Genomic DNA, 18,149 nt, shown 5'->3' with positions numbered 1-18,149 from the left:
GATATTGCTCTTAAGACCACTTTAGTGTTCTTTACCCTTCCTGGGTAGTTTTGCTTTTGCTCAGATCCCCAAGAAATCTTAAGTGAAGCGTTAGCTAGTTCTAGAACTATAGAAGGCCCACTAGTTTCTCCTCCCCTTCCGTGCCCAAATTCTCTTCCACCTGCTGACTTTTCAGGTTTATCCTTTCAGCCTTAGGCCTGTAATTGCTATTAAAATGCAAATTCAGTAGGAAAGGCTAATGCTTAAACCATTATGAGGTGTTTTCACTTTGGAGCTGGGAAGCATCAAAGTAAGGAATGATTAGTTTTGTTTGTTTGTTTGTTTTGTTTTTTAATTAGTTTCTGCTTTATAACAAAGTGAATCAGTTATACATATACATCTGTTCCCATATCCCTTCCCTCTTGCGTCTCCCTCCCTCCCTCCCTCCCTCTCTCCCTCCCACCCTCTCTATCCCACCCCTCCAGGCGGTCACAAAGCACCGAGCTGATCTCCCTGTGCTATGAGGCTGCTTCCCACTAGCTATCTACCTTACGTTTGGTAGTGTATATATGTCCATGCCACTCTCTCGCTTTATCACAGCTTACCCTTCCCCCTCCCCATATCCTCAAGTCCATTCTCAAGTAGGTCTGTGTCTTTATTCCTGTTTTAACCTAAGTGTCCATCATCGGATGAATGGATAAAAAGATGTGGCACATATATACAATGGAATATTACTCAGCCATAAAAAGAAACGAAATTGAGTTATTTGTAGTGAGGTGGATGGACCTAGAGTCTGTCATACAGAGTGAAGTAAGTCAGAAAGAGAAAGACAATTACCGTATGCTAACACATATATATGGAATTTAAGGAAAAAAATGTCATGAAGAACCTAGGGGTAAAACAGGAATGGTTAGTTTTGATTCAGTAAGGCGAGGGGGTCGGAGAGGAGGAGGGAGTGCCAGCGTGCAAGGTAAAGAGACCCAAAATGGAAACTTGGGGGCCCTACTTGTGACTCAACAGACTCCGGCCTCTTCTCCCCAAACATTTGCATTTGTATGAATTTATCCTAGACTCCTTATTCAGATCCAGGTACTTGATAATTGTTCTTGTCAACTGGAGCCCCTGCCAAGTAGAAGGTTCTGGTACTGAGGGCCAGCTCAGGCCCAGGGGGAGGGTTCCCAGCCTTGCCAGAGGGGTATGTTAGTGGCTTTCCCTTGCCAGTTTGTGGAAACAGCAGTGGGGAGCCATGCAAGGTGAAGGAGGTTAAGGTCTTGTTTTCGACTTTATTATGAATGGGAAACACTTATCCAGGCTCAAGGGAGAGCTTTACATAGGAGTGTATATGTAGCCACCCATGCATGCACACACCCGTGGACTTAAAACACACACACACACAGCTCCATCTGCACATAAATGTTCCTCCTGAAACACTCAGCAAAGCAAGTGACAGGTATTTCCTGTGGGTAGCTGGGATTTCAACCCTGGTCCTGCGTCATTATTAACTTGGGTTTGGGATGTGAGTGATGGGAGACGGTGAGTCTGTGCTCATAGAATAGTTGTGAGAATTAACTGCAATAGCACATGCAAAGCATTTAAAATAATGCTTGACACCTAGTAGGTGCTCAATAAATATCTGCTGAATGAATAGAATATTCATTTTATCATCATTATATTATTACCATGAGGAAACTTGACATGGTGGCTTCAGATTTAGCGGGCAGGTGAGGAGAGCCCTATTAGGAATCATGACTTCCGTTCTTCTGGTAGGGCCAGATTGCCACGCAGATTCAGCTGCACGGAGCTCTCAGTTTATGAAGGAAAGGAAAAACAACTAAATGTCTCAAAACAAAACAAATGATGAAATCTGGGATGAGACCGAGAGAGAGACTGACATCTTACAATTAAATAAAGGCATTGCCACAGAGCAGCTTCTGGAGAGACAGTCAAGCCAGGCCTCGGTTTTTCATTTTCCTAGCTCCAGACTTTGGTGGGAAGTGTTGAGCTTCCACTTGGATTTGAATGAACCACAAAAGGAAAACATATTATTCCCCCCTTTTTTTTTTTTTTTTTTTTTTTTGCGGTATGCGGGCCTCTCACTGTTGTGGCCTCTCCCGCTGTGGAGCACAGGCTCCGGACGCGCAGGCTCAGCGGCCATGGCTCACGGGCCCAGCCGCTCCGCGGCATGTGGGATCCTCCCGGACTGGGGCACGAACCCGTGTCCCCTGTATCGGCAGGCGGACTCTCAACCACTGCACCACCAGGGAAGCCCCCCCCCCTTTTTTTTTTAAGCACTCCTCACTCCCTTCTCTGCTTCCTTTCCTGGAAATCTGCTCCAATATAAGAAACCAAAATGGTGGCACTTCCTTGATGAGAGCAGAGACTGAGTCGCGGTGGGGCTGTTTAGGGGGATAGAGCGCTATATACACTGCGCTTGGCTGATCTCCTGATGAAAAGCAACTGAGAGATGGGGAACTGAGGTGTGCTTTATCATTGATGCTCCCCATTTCTTGACCACGTGGTAAGGACTCCTTCCACAGACCCTGGCATTAAGCCTGCTGGGGACTGGAACAGCTTTGGGGCCAGGCAGCTCCAACTGGGGCCTACTGGGCCTTTAATTTTCCACACATGTGCACGTATGTACAAGAACCCAGCAGATGGGCAGCGAGCAAGCTTGGGTAGCAATCCACTGACCAGGTAGCAGTAGCTCTGAATAAATCACGGTGGCCTGGGCAGCAGATTTCGCTTCAGGGGGCGGGGACTTAAACAAGGAGAAAAGGCGTTCACCCAACTTTTTCCTGAAGTGCCAGAGGAAAGAAACAGGTCAGTGGTGAATACAAAATTAGCTTTTGGCCAGTCTCCAAAGTGATTTGACCTATTTAGGAGTCATTGAGAACAAGCCAAAGGAAGCTCTGGAGCCTGCATCTTGATTTGTCAGGGGAGAAGAGAGAGGGGATGGACCGCCAGGTGGCTGGAGTTCCTGAGTGGGTGTTCGGGAACATATGAGTGAATGTGGCTGGAGCTCATGAGAAGGACTCTGGGACGTTGACTTTGGGCCAGCTCCTGGCGCAACTTAGCAAACAAATGATAACCCCAGCAGATGCACTGGTAATTGGTGTGCCCACTCAGGTGCTCTGATCCTTGAAAGGACCATATCGGATTCTGAAAACCTTCCTACAGGTTAAACTTTTCTCCAAGACCCTTGTGTAAAAGGTAAACTCAGGCCAAGTCAGCAAGGGGAGTGTAGACGTGAGGGCTTCCATGAAGAGCAAAGCCACAAAAGTACTAAGGCCAACTCCACTCCAGTCTAGCAGGTTGGAGTTGGAAGTGGATGCTGCTGGTGCCCTGCCCATATCTCCTTTATCAGCTGGCACACTGCTCCTCCAGCTGCTGGCAGTGTTGGCCATTGAAGGCTACAGCTGCCTTCCCCAGAGACTTGCTGTCTGCCAAATGGTGTAACCTGTATTCCAGAGCTCCCTGCGGGATCAGGCTGAACCAAATCTCCAGCTGAGGCCACATCCTTGCCGAGTCCCGTGCCCACCCCCCAGCTGCATCCTGCTTCCCTGTGCCCCCTCCACTGAGAGCACCCCCTCCATACTTCATTTGAATAAGAATCCCCATCGTAGACTTCGCCTCTAAGTAACCCAACCTAAGAGAGAGTTGGGGGGAGGGAGGGCATTTCAGAACAGTTCCAAACCTGACTACACATCAGAATCCCCAGGGTAGCTGTAAAAATACAGATTCCTAGGCCCTACACCCAGAGATTCTGATTCAGTGGGTCTAGGGTGGCGCCTGAGATACTGTAGTTTTCCTAAGTGGATCCTTGGTCATTTGAATGCAGCCAGTCCTTTGACCAATGGGAACCACGCCTTCTAACTCATGGCATTTATTTCCTTCCTTAGATCTTTTAGGAAACATTTACTGATTGAGTTTGGGAACAAACCACACAATCTGTGAAAGGCACTAAGAAGGGGAGATTTAAGTAAAAGGATCCACAGTTCTTGGCAAGGCTCTTGAAGTCCAGCCTACTATGCTTGACTCTCAGAACTTTTTAAGCAAATAGTATCTTTACATTTTTTTCGTGTGTGTCCTGAAACGTAAAGGTCTGTCTGGTTGGGAAAAAGGAGTCTCTTTTGAGGCACTGAGTTGCCATGGAGCTTTCCAAAAAGGGGCATTTGACCAAACTTAGAATTTAATTAAGGCTTTCCAGTCACCATGCTCAGAAGTATTAACGTCCTAACCCCTCCCCTCCCTGTTTCATTAAGAGGCCTAGATTTTCTTTTATTGGTTGTGTGGATGATTTGGTGATGAAATTCAGAGAGAAATACTTTGTTCTGTTATCAGGGACCCTGAGATAGAAAGACTCGTGAACAGGTTCTCGTGAAAGACACAATACTGAGGAATTTTTAAAAAAACTCATTAATTAAATAACTGAATGAAGATGGTTCAGCCTGATGCAGAATAAGGGAACATTCTGGATTTTGCAACAATAATGATGATAATAGTGATAAGAATAGCAGCAAAACTTGCTATCGCTAAGATTTGTTTGAGTGTTTACTATGTATAAGGCACAGCACTAATTACTTGGTCTGTATTATCTTTTTAATCCTCCCAGCAACTCTCTGAGGTAAATAAATATATCCATTGGGGATTAACAAAGGCTTCAAAAAGATGGAACTTTATTCCTCTCTTATGTAAAAGAAGTTCAAGGCTGGTATGGAGACCAAGGCTCCTTCCAGCTCTTGGTTCCACATCTTTGTGGCCCTTATCTTCTCGGTCCAAGGTGGCTACTGGAGCTCCAGCCATCACATCATTGGCCCAAACAGGAGAATGAAAGAAGGAGCATGGCTCTTGTGTTCTAAAGAGACTTTTTAGAAATCCCACAGCACAATTGCTTTGATCTCATTGGCCACATAGCAGCCCCTAGTTACAAGGGAAGCCTGGACATGGAGCCTTTTGGTTGTCTGGCAGTGGACCCAGTTTAAAACATTGAGGTCAGCAGCCCCATAGCACAGGGAGATCAGCTCGGTGCTTTGTGACCACCTAGAGGGGTGGGATAGGGAGGGTGGGAGGGAGACGCAAGAGAGAGGAGATATGCGGATAGATGTATATGTATAGCTGATTCACTTTGTTATAAAGCAGAAACTAACACACCATTGTAAAGCAATTATACTCCAATAAAGATGTTAAAAAAATTGAGGTCTTATGAATTTGAAAGGGAAGGCAAATATGGAAGGTTTAGTAGGAAATGAACAGTTTCTGCCATAGTAGGTAATATCCTTATCACCATTTTGCAGATACGGAAAATGAGGCACTGAGAGACTGTGTGACTTGGCCATGTTCACATAACTCATAGGCAGCAGAGTCACGGCAGGGCCCCAATCTCTCTGACTCAAGGGTCCCTCTCTCTTTTTTTTTTTTTGGCTGCGTTGGGTCTTCATTGCTGTGCGGGGGCTTTCTCTAGTTGCTGTGAGCAGGGGCTACTCTTTATAGCGGTGCACGTGCTTCTCATTGTTGCAGAGCACAGGCTCCAGGTGCGCCGGCTTCAGTAGTTGTGGCGCGTGGGCTCAGTAGTTGTGGCCGCGCGGGCTTAGTTGCTCTGCGGCATGTGGGATCTTTCCGGACCAGCGATCAAACCCATGTCCCCTGCACTGGCAGGCAGATTCTTAACCACTGCGCCACAGGGAATTCCAAGGGTCCCTCTCTTAACTACTGTTCCCTCCTGCTCTTTTGCTACTCCCTCCTGCTATTTTTGCTATTTTGTAAAACAGTTGTGTTTCCTTAGAGGTTCATTTATTCATTTCCTGTTTTCTTCCCAGTGTGCCTTTTACCCTCTTCTTTGCAGACATCCCAGCCGTGCTTCACAGCTCATCTCCAAGGCCCCAGAAAGCCCTCCCTTGCACCCCAAGCTGCTTTCTTCATTCAGTAAATATTTATTGAACACCTGCTATGTGCTAGGCACTGTTCTAGGCGCTTGGGCTTCATCAGTGAAAAAAACAAAGACTCCTGCTAGCTTAAGAGGTGTGTGATCTTGATCAAGTTCTTTAAGCTTTCTGAGCCTCAGTTTCCTCATCTGTAAAATGGGAATAATAAAACTCACTGCACAGGGTTACTGTAAGGGTTAAATAAGATACTATATGGAAAGCGCAGTCAGTGGCACATCATTATATTTTGAAAAATGGTACCTATCGCCATTATTATGGTGGTTGTCCTGAACATGTTTGTCTTGCCCAATAGGCTGTAAACTTCTCATGGGCAGGAATAGTAGCCAAGGCCTCTGGTGTCACCCAAATATCTTACTGACCAAAGAGGTGGGGCTTAGTAAATGTTTGCTGAGTGGTTAAAAAGGGTCCTGGTGTGGAGAGAACTTCCTGTTTTCTTATGCTGCTAGATTTAGGAAACTGAGAAACAGACTAGGCCCCATAGGAACTTTTTTTTTTTTTTGCCTGATTTGAGCTGTGAGTTGTGGTGGGTGATGTGCTGAAGAGAAACAAGACTGAAAAAACCGAACACTCATCTTGTGCTCATACTCTCCTGGAAGGCTGCAGAAAGAGCATATATTCTTTTCCTTTTCGGGTTTTTTTTTTTTTTTCACCTTCTCTGATAGACTGAGTGTCCGAGCAAGTCCTGCTGACCTCTTCTTGTGTTTTTTCTGTCTCCTAATTCTCTCCTCCATACTTCTCCATTGCTCACCTTGGTCTCTGCCACCTGTGGGAATAGTGCTGTTGGCCTACTGTCCACAGACGAAACTTCCGGAAGTCCAGAGGCACTGTGCATCCGGGGTCCCAGAGCTGTTGCATTCTAGTCCCACAGGCAGACGCCCACAGAGGGCTAAGCAGCAATTCCATCAGGACCACGTGGCAGGTTTGCCGACCACTGAACTTCCTCCATTTTGTCTTCTCAGCCCAGCCTTCCCCTCGGCCCTTCTGCAAAGGTGAAAGGCAAGTTCACAGGATACGGGGCCTTCTTTCTTCCCTGACATCTGGTTTGATTCTGGGCCGCTAAATAGTGGCTTTGCCATGAACAACAAAAGCTAATTCACTGTGGTTTTTAAACACCAAGTGCAAATATTTTTCCTTTTCAGCTTGGGGTCACTGGAAGGGAAAAAACAGGGCTGAGAAGGAGACTAGCCTTTTAAAAACTCTTACGAGTTCCCATAGAAAATAAAACAACGGCCTCATTTCCTTCCATCCATGAGTCTTTTTATGAGTGATTGTTGTTTGAGGCAAGACTGGGAATCCAAAGGTTTTTAAATACTTTGTTAGCTTGGTTTTCGACTCAGAAGCCCACCGTGAGCGCTTTTAAGGGCCCGCACGAATCCCAGGAAAGCCCAGGGCCGCGCCCTTTGCTTTCTCTCTGCTCCCTCTTCCTCCCTGGCTGCCTTTCCCTCTACCTTCTCTCCAGCCCTCAGGATTCGAGGAGACGAGGGCCAGGCCAGCCACTGATGCTGCTCACAGGTGCTCGGAGGGCTGAGGAATCGGTCTGGCTCCAGGTTCCAGGTTCCAGGCAGACTTTCTGTTGATTTGGGCCGTCCTAACACACCCCAAGCCTCGCACCCAGCAGTTCCTCTTCAGACACGAAGTCGCCCCCGTTCTGTTAGTTGTTTCGGCGTTCTCTCTGGACTGCGAAACAAACGCTCTTCTCGGACCTTCCCTTCGTTTCTCTCCTTTCCTTCTCTCCTCCCTCCAGCTTCTGTGCGTGGATTCAGTTGCTGGGTTCAGGTGGGAGGTGAAGCGTGTGCTGGGGTGACGTAAAGGCTGGGAGAGCAAAGCGCTCGAAGTCTCTGACTTCTCCCTTTCTTGCTAAGAGGACCATCTGAACAGGCTCCAGGATGGCTGATGTCTGTGAAAGGGCTCGCAGATCCTTGCCATGTACTATTACTGTTGTTATTGCCCTCGCAAGAGTCTGATGTTGATACAGGTGGTGTGTGCGCTGGGGCTGGGAGGGGATCCGATATTGATTTGCAACCTGCAAAGAGCAAACTTCAGTTGTGTCCCGCCCCTCATCCTTTCAGCGTGTGCACAAATATTTGCAGACCTGTTGAACGGCTCAGCCTCGCACCAACCTAGCATTTTTTCACAGCCAAGGGAACCAGCCCCAGCCTGGTGAGGAGGGTGGGGGGAGGGAAGCAACGTGGGGCAGCCGTGGGGTGATGGGATGGGGTGTATCCCTTCTCGCGGCTGGACAGTTGGCACCGGGTCTGGGCTGCTGTGGCTCCCTGAGTGTTAGTGTTTGGCCAGCTTCCTGTCTCTGGCGGCGTGCTAACGGTTGCCATAGCCACGTGGCACGTGGCAGAGCTTCTCCAACTGGCAGGGCCTGAGAGTCTGCATTTCTAGCAAGCTCCCAAGTGAGGCCAGTGCTGCTGACTCCCTGGCCTGTGTTGCACTTGGAGCAGGGAGGCTGTAAAAAAGTACCACTGCTTTGGGAACTCCTCCAGGGCTGAGGAAGGAGAGTGCAGCTAAGCCCCTCCTCTGGAGACAGGGTGTGTCGAGGCTGCCCTGGAGTCCTGATTTGCCATTCAAGTGAACCCCGGAGGGAGTAGCAGCTGGCCCAGCACTTGGGTGAGACCATCTCCCCCTCCAGGGGGGAGTCCCGGAGGCAGCGCAGATGTTGTGTGAAAATGTGCCACCCTCCTTGCTGAAGGTTGCCCTCTCTCGCCCTCCCACCCCCCTGCTCTGCCTGCCGACTTAAGCAGATCAGCTTTCAGCTCCCTGGGACTCCAAGAGGGCTTTGGATGAAAGAAAAGGCCCGTCCTTAGGAAGCGGAGCGGGAAGCCAAGCATGCCTCTCGCCTGCTGCATGCCCAAGAATGCAGGTATTTGGGGTTTGCAGCATTTCCTGGCAAGACAAAGGGGTAGGGGAGCTGGCGTGGGGGGCGGGGGGAGGAGGCCGGCCTGATGGGAGAGGGGCTCGCACTGCAGCAGCGTCCTAATCTGGGGGGAACGAGAAGAAAGCGAGCCCTTTCACAGGAACAGACGTGAGCAAGGGAGGCCATGCCTGACCCTCAGGGATGACCTTCACGTTTGTGCTCAGCGGCTCCTAAGCTCTGGGGACTTTGGGCTGTTCGTTCTGGCTGGCCAACTTGGCAGCTTTGTGTTCCTTCTGAGGTGCTGGACCACTTAAGACAGAGAGGACAAGCCTTTCTTCCTCCTCCTCTTCTGCTCTGACGGTGGCGTGTCTTCCAAGAGGGCCCAGAGGGTATCCCAAGGTGCGGTCAGGGCAGGATTCTCAGGCTCTGGCCTGGGCGGCTGGGGGAGGCTATAGGCTCGGCCCCGCATCCTGCACCGGCTGGCGCTGGGCCTAGCCTGCTGGCCGCGCGCTTCTCCTCCATCACCCCGCCCCCGCTGTCTTGTTGGGACTCCTCAGTATCCTGCCCTCATCCTGAGATCACACACACAGACTTCTTTCTCTCCCTGTGGCCCCCAAACAGCCCTGAACTGGGAGTCCCCAGACCCAAGTTCCCCAATGTCTAGTCTCTACTCCACCTTCAATGGCCTTAACCTATTCGGGGCCATCTTGACTTCTTTGGTCCTAAACCCCGCTTCCTGATAGTTCTTCATTGCATAAGGTCAGCCACACAATTGAACCTGTTTGAAAAGGGTTGAACTCTTTGCAGTATTCGTCCTGCGCCGTGGTTAGTCCTTCCATTTTAACTCAGGCTCCTGCATGGCAGGGACAGTGCCTTTCTTATATTTCTTCTAGAGATGCCACCACCATCCCCGTCACGGTGAGCACTCAGCAGGGCAGGGGCGGCGTGATGGCTGAAGCTGGCTCTCTCCTTGGCCCGGCTAAGCCAGCTGAGTGCACATTTGCCTCCACTGTCTCTGCGGAGACTGAGGCGGTGCGTGGCCACGCTCTAAGGACCACCCGTTGGCCTAACCACTACCAACATGGTCGTCTGCAGCCCAGCTCAGTGCCAGTGTTGTTCCGCCCTGCCATCCGACAACACTCCCTCTGAGTTGCTTTTCCAGGTGTGGTGAGGGGGAGGAAACAGGCCTGTGGACCAGGCAGCTTCTCGTGGGCACCACTGAACCTGTGTCAGCTGCTTCAGGGCATCGCGGTTTCCGAATTTGGGGGGGGGCGGAGAAATTGTTCAATCCGCACCTCAAATATCATATGTGCTTATGATAAATAACCATTATTTGATGTGCAGGCCACACCTCAGGCCAATTCAGTCAGAATCTCTGGGGATGGACCCAGGCATCAGTGCGTTTCTTTGAAAGCTCCCCAGATGGAGTCCAGTGTGCAGCCAGGGTTGAGAACCACTGCCTTAGGTAAGAAGTAAGAAGTTCGCTCCCACTCTCACCCCCACTTTCCCTCAGGGAACCGAGTGAGACAATTCAGGACCTAAATTCACACATTCTCATGAAGATCAGTGGATTCAGGAGAGAGTGAACAGCCAGGTAGTGTTCATCAGGCTGGAAGGACTAAGTAATGGGAGGGGGTGTCAAAGGAATAAGGCCCCTCCCGGTGCCTGCCAGAAGTTTCCAGTCTGTGCTCAAGGAGAAAGATGGGGAAAAGACCTTTAGGACAGCTTGACCCAGTTTTCCTTGGAGACATGAAGATCCAAGGCATGGGGGTTGCTGGCAGGCCACGGAGGGATGGAGAAGGTTGCAGGGCCACACGGTAGAGGGCTCAAGCTTCTCAGAGCTGCTGGCATTTTGTGAACTTGGCCACCTTCTGGCATTAGTTTCAGCAAGGTCATGGCACCCCCGCCAGCTGTGGACAGCTCACAAGTGGGGAGACCAGGCCCTTAATCAAAGATGCCTCCAAGTAGGACTTGGCAGATATTGCATTCAGCACAATAAAAGCTGAGGGGAAAATGACTGCTTTTTGCTCCAACACAAATTTTATTACACCAGGTTTCATTATAAAAACGTAATAGTTTTGGGTGTGTGTTTATTACATAAACAGTAGAGTTACTGTGATCTTCACCATCTTTCAAACCGGAATCTCAAAGGGAGTTTTATTTACTAGATTTAAAGCCATGGAACAATTGTTTCATACGATTGCCTTATAAGCACAGGAATAATTCAGGGAAAAATAAAATTCTCTGCTTTCTTTCCTCCTCAGCCCCTGCTGAATCTCCCCAACCCAGAGGCAGGCACAGCCATGTGCTGACCATGGTAGATCCTGTAGCTGATAAGCTATATCTGGGTAGACTTCAATGGGATAGTGCGGTCTTCAGGAGGAGAGGAGAGTGGGACTCAAGCTTCAGGCTCCTGTTGGGTGTCATGGTGGCTTGGGCAGGTATGAGAACCACTTAAGCTGATCAGGAAAGCTCTTAGGGCCCAGACCCCTACACCAACCCCAAGTCAGGGGCCAGAGGGCCCAACAGCTATTGCCATTATTTATGCCCCGATCTCTGGGCATTCATATTTACCAGAAGCGAAGCTTTCACATTAGTATGAATGTCAGCTCAGGTCCGTTGGTTCGTTCCTGGGAACTCCACATTCAGAGGGAGTGAGGTGTACCCTGCCACCATCTTATGACAAAGTCTGTTTTGTCCATTTTATTGGTGTTTTCCATTTTTAATTCATTTATCTGGTTTTATATCCACTTACTTGAGATTTTAAACTTGTTTTTCTATTTCTTAAGTTGAATCCTTAATTTAAGAAATAAATATGAGAATTGATAGCTATAAATTTACCTCAGAGTACAGCTTTGGTAATTTCCATTGGTTTTACTATGTGGGCTCGTTGTTAAGGGTTTCATCCTCTAGATAGTTAGGTTTTATGAGAGGCAGCATGGTGTGGGGATGCTTTAGTATCTGCCAGATCTGGATTTGAATCCTAACTCTGCCATTTATCAGTTGTGTGACTTTGGTCAAATTACAGGATTGCAACTTCCTTATTTCTAAAATAGAGATGGTAAACACCTGCCTTGTATATTCTTTAAATGAGGATGAAGTGAAAGAATGCAGGCAAGGGACTTAGCATAGCTCACCTAGTAACTGCTCCATCCATAGTAGCTATGGATAATCATCATATTTAAAATAATATGCCTTTGGCACAGGCAAAAGCTTCATGGCTGGGAAGCTGCTCTCCATTTGCATGTCTTAGGCAGCGGGCCAAGACAGTGGGCATCTTTTCTGGATCAACCCACTTATCCTAATGTCCTCCAGAGGCACTAGCAGATGGGACATGAAAATACCAACAGTGTGCCTAGGGAAGGGCATGCAGCCAAGTGTTACAGCGGATTGAGCATGCTGAGGCAAGCCAGGAAAAAACTCGGCATAACACACAAATTCACCATTGAGAAATTCCTCCAAAATTTCTTAGTCTCTGTCTCTTGTGGAATGTTCCTCAGTAGAATATTTGAGCCACCCTGTCCCAGACCTGGCTTCTTTCCCGGCTGCCCAACTAAGTCACTTCCCACTCTGTAAGGGCCTTGACTGCTTGGCATGGCCAGGGCCTTGAAGGAGGCGTGCGTCGGGGGAGCTAAACTTTATGGAGGAGCATCTCTGTGCAGGGCACCAGGCTTGGCCGTGGGCCTCAGACATGATGACTAAGCCACTGTTCTGCCCTTGAGGACTTCGAAGTCAGGAGGATACTGACCCATGAGCACCAAAAAGGCTGGTCACAGTACCGTACCTCAGGGCCCAGCCACAGGAAGAAGGGACCAACTCTCCCTCGTCGGGTGTGGCATGGCAGGTCAGGTGTAGCCGACGGAGCAGAGGGCCTTTGAACTGACTCCGTTAGGGTAAACAGGTGAAGGTGTATCAAGTTTTGGGTGGATTTTTGTTTGTGGGTTTTTTGGTTTTTGGTTTTTTTTTGCGGTACGCGGGCCTCTCACTGTTGTGGCCTCTCCCGTTGCGGAGCACAGGCTCCGGACGCGCAGGCTCAGCGGCCATGGCTCACGGGCCCAGCCGCTCCGCGGCATGTGGGATCCTCCCGGACCGGGGCACGAACCCGTGTCTCCTGCATCGGCAGGCGGACTCTCAACCACTGCGCCACCAGGGAAGCCCTGTTTGTGGGGTTTTTTGTTTCCTTGTTTGTGTGTGTGTTTTGTTTTTGAGGACACGATAGAATGAGCTCACTCTGATGATCTTCAAAACTAAAAAAGAAGTACCTAGTTTCTAAAACCAAGTGAAACATCTTTTATACAGTCAGTATTTTGCAGAAAATCAAAGCCTATTTGCTTGGGATTGATTCTTGCCTTCTCTAAGGCGGCTGGGGGCGGGGTGGTGGTGGTGGGAAGGTAGAGGAGATGGTAAGATTAGGGAGGGCTAAGGCTGCAGAAAGCCAGAGGCAAGTGTAATCTGCTGTCCACACTCTACGCTGCACAACCCATCTGTATGCAAACTTATGCGGAAGTTACTTGTCTGTGATTAAGGCAGAATCTTTGGGTCTTCTCTGAAGCTGACCTGTGCTTCTGAATACTCTGTCGGGTAGCCTGGCTCTCTCCCTCCTGGGTGCCCCTTTTTGGGTCAGCAGGGATACTGAGAAAGTCCACTCTCCTGAGGGATGCTGGCCTTGCATGTGGCTATAACTCACTGACCTTGAGTGTGGTGACAACCACTGGCTCCCAAAATGGCAGAAAGGAGATGTGGAAGGGAATTCATCTCAGCCATATCCTCTCACATCTGAAACACGGGACTGGTTCTTCAGCATCCAGAGGCCAAATGTCAAACACCAATAAGGGGAAACATGCGAATGTTTCCTTGGCTTTGACGAACTGAGGCCTCCCAGCAATGTTATCTTTGCTCACTTCTGGCCCCCACTCTACAACAGAGCGAGGAAGAGGTTTTGCTTTATTCGTAAAGATAGAGCAAATCACTCTTCTCTCACCACCTCGTCTTTGTGTTATAGTTGCCATGGATGGCATTTGGCCTTTAACAACTAGGATCCCTCTTCCATCTAAGTTTTTATCCCTGGAAACCTTCACCAGCAAGACAGAGCCGGATGATTAATTTTGAAATAAGGACGTGCTCGGGAACAGGCCAGGGGCACACATCAACAGCCACAGGGCCCTTGGCTTAAATGGTTAATAAATTACTCATCCCAACTAACACAGGCCTGTAGCTCCTGCTCTGAAAGCCAGAGGCGATGATGGGGGCCACGGGTTTCTGGTACTTTCCACAGCTACCCTGGAAAGCAAGCAAAATGGCCAGCTGGGAGAATTAAGATTAATTGTGTATTGAATGCTTTTCCTTGAAAAGAAGTTGACTTGTAGCTTTTCTTGATTAGCCTTTTTATTTTTCCCTTCTGCCTGTCTCCTCATGGCATTTACTTGCTTCTGCCGCTGCTGCTGCTTGTTTTTTTTTTTTTTTTACACTAAAGACATCATGGGCAAGAAGAGGAGATTTTATTTTGAAGAACAATGATCACATTAACAAGGTGACAGCAGATAAGCTAAAAGTCACTCCATTTTCTGCTGGGGAAAAATGTGCTTTGCCGCCAAATCACATCCGCTTCTCTTTGTCTCCTTTTAGAGGAGGGTGGCCGGCCCAGCCACTGATGGACTCAAAAGAAATCACTGGTAGATAAGATACACCCTTGATTCATATAAGAAGAGAAGCTTTTGAGTTCAATGATAAAAAAATGACTTCCTTTCCTGTTCCACAGCATTCTTGTGGCTGGAACTCTCTGTACAACGGTGACATTTCTCTACCCTTGGTCCAGAGTATCAAGCAGAAAATAACTATGAAATTTGAAACTTGGTAAAAGGCGAAAATCCAACTCATTGCAGTTTAATAGATACCTAGGCCTGGATCAGACTCTGTAGGTACAGAATCTCCCTACATCCTGCCCTATATTGGGCACAAAACTGAGGACTCACCCTACCTTTAAGGTATTGTAGCTACATCCAAAGACCCAACCAGCACTCAGTGAAAGAGCAGTCAAACCAAACTGGTATATGACTACAAGTCCAAGCATGTCTATTAAAAAACAAACAAAGAAACAAACCAAGCTTCAGAATGATTGAAGAGAAAGTGAATGAGGGATGGAGGAGGTGAAGAGGGAAAGGGAAGGAGGCTCCCTGAAGGAGGTGAGATTTACTTTGATGGATTGGTAGGAATTTGTTGGCCAGGAGAGGCATTGCAGGGTTATAGCTCTCTAAGCTGAGGTTCCTTTGGCAAAACCTCATAGGCTTGTTGTGAAGACTGAATGATGTAATGAAAATAAAGCACAGAGCACAGTGCTTGGCACATGATAAGGACTGAATAACTGTTTTCTGTCGTCTTCATCATCATCAGGAGATGGTGTTGTGAGTAAAACTTGCAGGGTCCTTCCTAGGGAAGGGAGGCTATTAGAGGTCCTTTTCCCTCTAATTTTACCCCTTTTTCTGAGACTTGACTCTCATCTTTAATACCTTGGCAGACTTTGGTCAGTATTAGGTCACCTCTGGCAAAATGAAAGCAGATTCAACCAAGTATCAACAGATGTTTTTAACGCTACTCCATTTCTCAATATAACACCTTATACACTGGTTTGTAATTTCAGTCGTGGGTGCATATTTGCGTGGAGGTATAAATATAAAACCCATGGCTTATGCTGGCATTTCTCTTGGGTCTTTGTTTTCAACAACTCATTTCAGCAACTTCAAAAAATATTCACTCGATATTTTTTTTCTTCTAATCTGTTTATCCTCCCGTGGTTTCATTTGGGTCACAAAGGAAAGGTATTCCTGGAAAGAAGCAATGGAACTTATTTCTTCTAAAGTTTAGCAGTTACAATAGAAGGCTAAGTACTTTGCATCATAAATGATTAATATAATGTTTTTGAGAGGGGTCCATTGACATTGGGGGCTGAGGAGATTTGGGGCCCAGAGGTTGGGGAAACCCAGGATGTTAATATTAAAGGTCATTTAATGACCCCTTATTGTGTGCTCAGCAGGGCTATGCAAATTGCCCTGTCACAGTCGCTCCTCATCACAACCCTCTGAGGCAGACACAATCATGCTCGTTCCCTAGATGAGGAAAATGAGGCTTAGGGTATTTACATAACTTGCCCAAGATTACAGCTCAGACGACACAGAGCCAGGACTTGGACGCAAGTCTGTCTGGTTCCAAAGCCCAGGCTTTTTACCACCAGGTTATACTGCCTGTAAGGATTTGAAAATAATGACTCCGAACTAAATGTGGGAGTGATATTTTTAGGTTACCATACAGGTCAAGAGTTAAAAGATGTGCTATGGCTTACGCTACAGTCTCTGCTTAGGTCATCCAAAGTGAAGGAAACTTAGTTTTTATTTGAAGGAGCAAAAACCGATCAGCAGAGATGGCCCCGACCAAAATATGAGACCGTGAGCTGAGGTGTCAGACAAGGGACAGAACCAGTAGTGTCCCGTGTCTTCAGAAAACAAGAGTGGAGTAGCTAAGGCCTTCGACTTTCTCTTTCAGTTCCTAAGCTAGTTAACTTGACTGCCTGTAACTGATATGTTTATTACCCAGCATTGTTTATCAGTGACATATTGTCCAAATATTCATTTCCTAGGAGAGGGTTGTAAATGTCTTCTGGAATCATAAAAGGTGATGGATTAACCAGTGCTAGAGGTGGTGGCAGGTCCAGGAGTTTCAGTGCAGGATTTCCCACACCGCTGCTTGCAAAAGTGTTGGCAGTTCAGACGTTGTTTCTCAGTGGCGAGAAAGGGGATAGTCTGTCCTCTGATGTCCTAACTTCAGCGTCCCAGTGAAGGTGTTTGCAGGGATTATACTTTATCTCATTCAAAGTTTTTGAGCAAAGTAACAAGTAGCAGGTGTGATTACAGCCCTTCCTGGAGTTGCAAAAATCTGATTTTAAATGTCTCCCTTCTACACTTGGCCATCTTCATACCATCATCTGCTTTCCCAGAGTTCCCAAGGCCACTTGCTCTGGATAGCTACCCAGCTGCTCTGTGCTGACAGCGCTACCTGCTGGTTAGAACAGAGAACTCCTGGACTCATCATCCTTTCTAGTACTTTGAGATGAAAATGCATGTGTCTCTGAAGTTCCCTACACCAGCCGGGAGTTTCAGCCGTGCAAAACTGTTTGCATTTTCTCATCACATCACGCTGTCTCACACACCCCCAAGCCGCCGGTATACACTGTTCCCTTCCTAGAATGTTTTTGTGACCAGTTTCATCCTAGTCCGTTTGGAAGCCTTGGCTTAAGCATCACCTTCCTTGGGAAGCCCTTCCTGAAATTGCCCAGGGGGATTTTGACATCTCCCCTTCCGTAGCCCATATGCTATACATGCCTATATTTTAGTGGTGCTTCCAAGGGCAGGCAGAGGATGAACTAGTACCCCTAAGGTGGAGATGGAGACGGGTAGACTCAGGTATGGCCCAAAGCAGCCTTCCAGAGATCTTTAAGATTTCTTTGTAATTGTGTGCATCTATAAAATCTGCACTATTCTCTACATTGTTTACTATAAAACAATCTGCCCCCAAACAATTATTGAGTAGAACTAGCGGTCCAGGAAGATTCCTCACATTGATCCTGTGGCTTCCTGAACCCTCAGGCACAACACACTGTATCTCGGGAGTATGTGTAAGTCCCTCTGAAAAGCGTGTATAGCACAGTGTCTTTCTAGTCGGCTGTTCTGTGAGCTTCTTCAGAGCAGGGACTAGGTCTTTCATCTGTGCTATAATATTTATAAGATTTTAGATACTCAAAAAGTTTTTCTTGAATGAGTGAATCTTTCTAGTGATCCTGGGCATAATAAAAACCAGTGTTATTAATCCTCAAAGAGATAAGACACCCCAGTTGTAGACCCCAAGGTCTCCATCAGCCCACTATTCTGTCTAGTTATTCTTGCATTTCATTGGGCACTGGCATTTAAGATTAATTTTTAAAACCGTCTTCTGGAGTTATGTTAACATTTATTCACTACCATGATACCTGTATTGTCTTCAACTCTTGTCCATGGCAAATGCATATTTCCCCAGCAATACTGTGGAAGAAAGAAGCCTTGATGGGCAAACTTGGAACTCTAAATGCTATTTGTCACTTCTTTTCCATGGGACAATTTGTCTCGAATTAAAAAGAAAAACTTAGAGATGAACTCTAGAACACTCTGAGGCCGGAGACTGACTGTATTCAAGCTTCTGTTTATAGGGCTTACTGCCCACAGCCTGAGGGAAGGGGAAGGAGGCCTAAAGCCAGAGTCACAGAGTGACATCCAGAGTCACTGGAGTGGTCAGGGAAGACCTCAGATTGGTCCTTCCTTCGGGTCTCTCGGGTTCTATCA

At 47.6% G+C, this 18,149-nt stretch overlaps 1 protein-coding gene across 4 annotated transcripts in view; it reads left to right on the top strand.

Annotated features, from left to right (window-relative positions):
• NHS (NHS actin remodeling regulator) overlaps window positions 1-18,149 on the top strand; it is a 339,886-nt gene that overhangs the window by 230,184 nt on the left and 91,553 nt on the right. The window contains exon 1 of one of the 4 annotated variants that reach the window (XM_081223248.1): window positions 8,440-8,790. The exons of the other annotated variants lie outside the window; for them this stretch is intronic. Within the exon in view, the coding sequence (XP_081079374.1) occupies window positions 8,757-8,790 (34 nt within the window). The 5' untranslated portion in view covers window positions 8,440-8,756. Of the gene's footprint in view, window positions 1-8,439; window positions 8,791-18,149 lie in introns of those variants that run through there. 4 annotated transcript variants of the gene reach the window in all.

Source organism: Mesoplodon bidens, assembly GCF_964165515.1.
Source record: "Mesoplodon bidens genome assembly, chromosome: X".
Lineage (NCBI taxonomy): Eukaryota > Metazoa > Chordata > Mammalia > Artiodactyla > Ziphiidae > Mesoplodon > Mesoplodon bidens.
The sequence above is the reverse complement of the archived record's forward strand: the minus strand, read 5'-3'. Positions and strand labels throughout refer to the sequence as shown.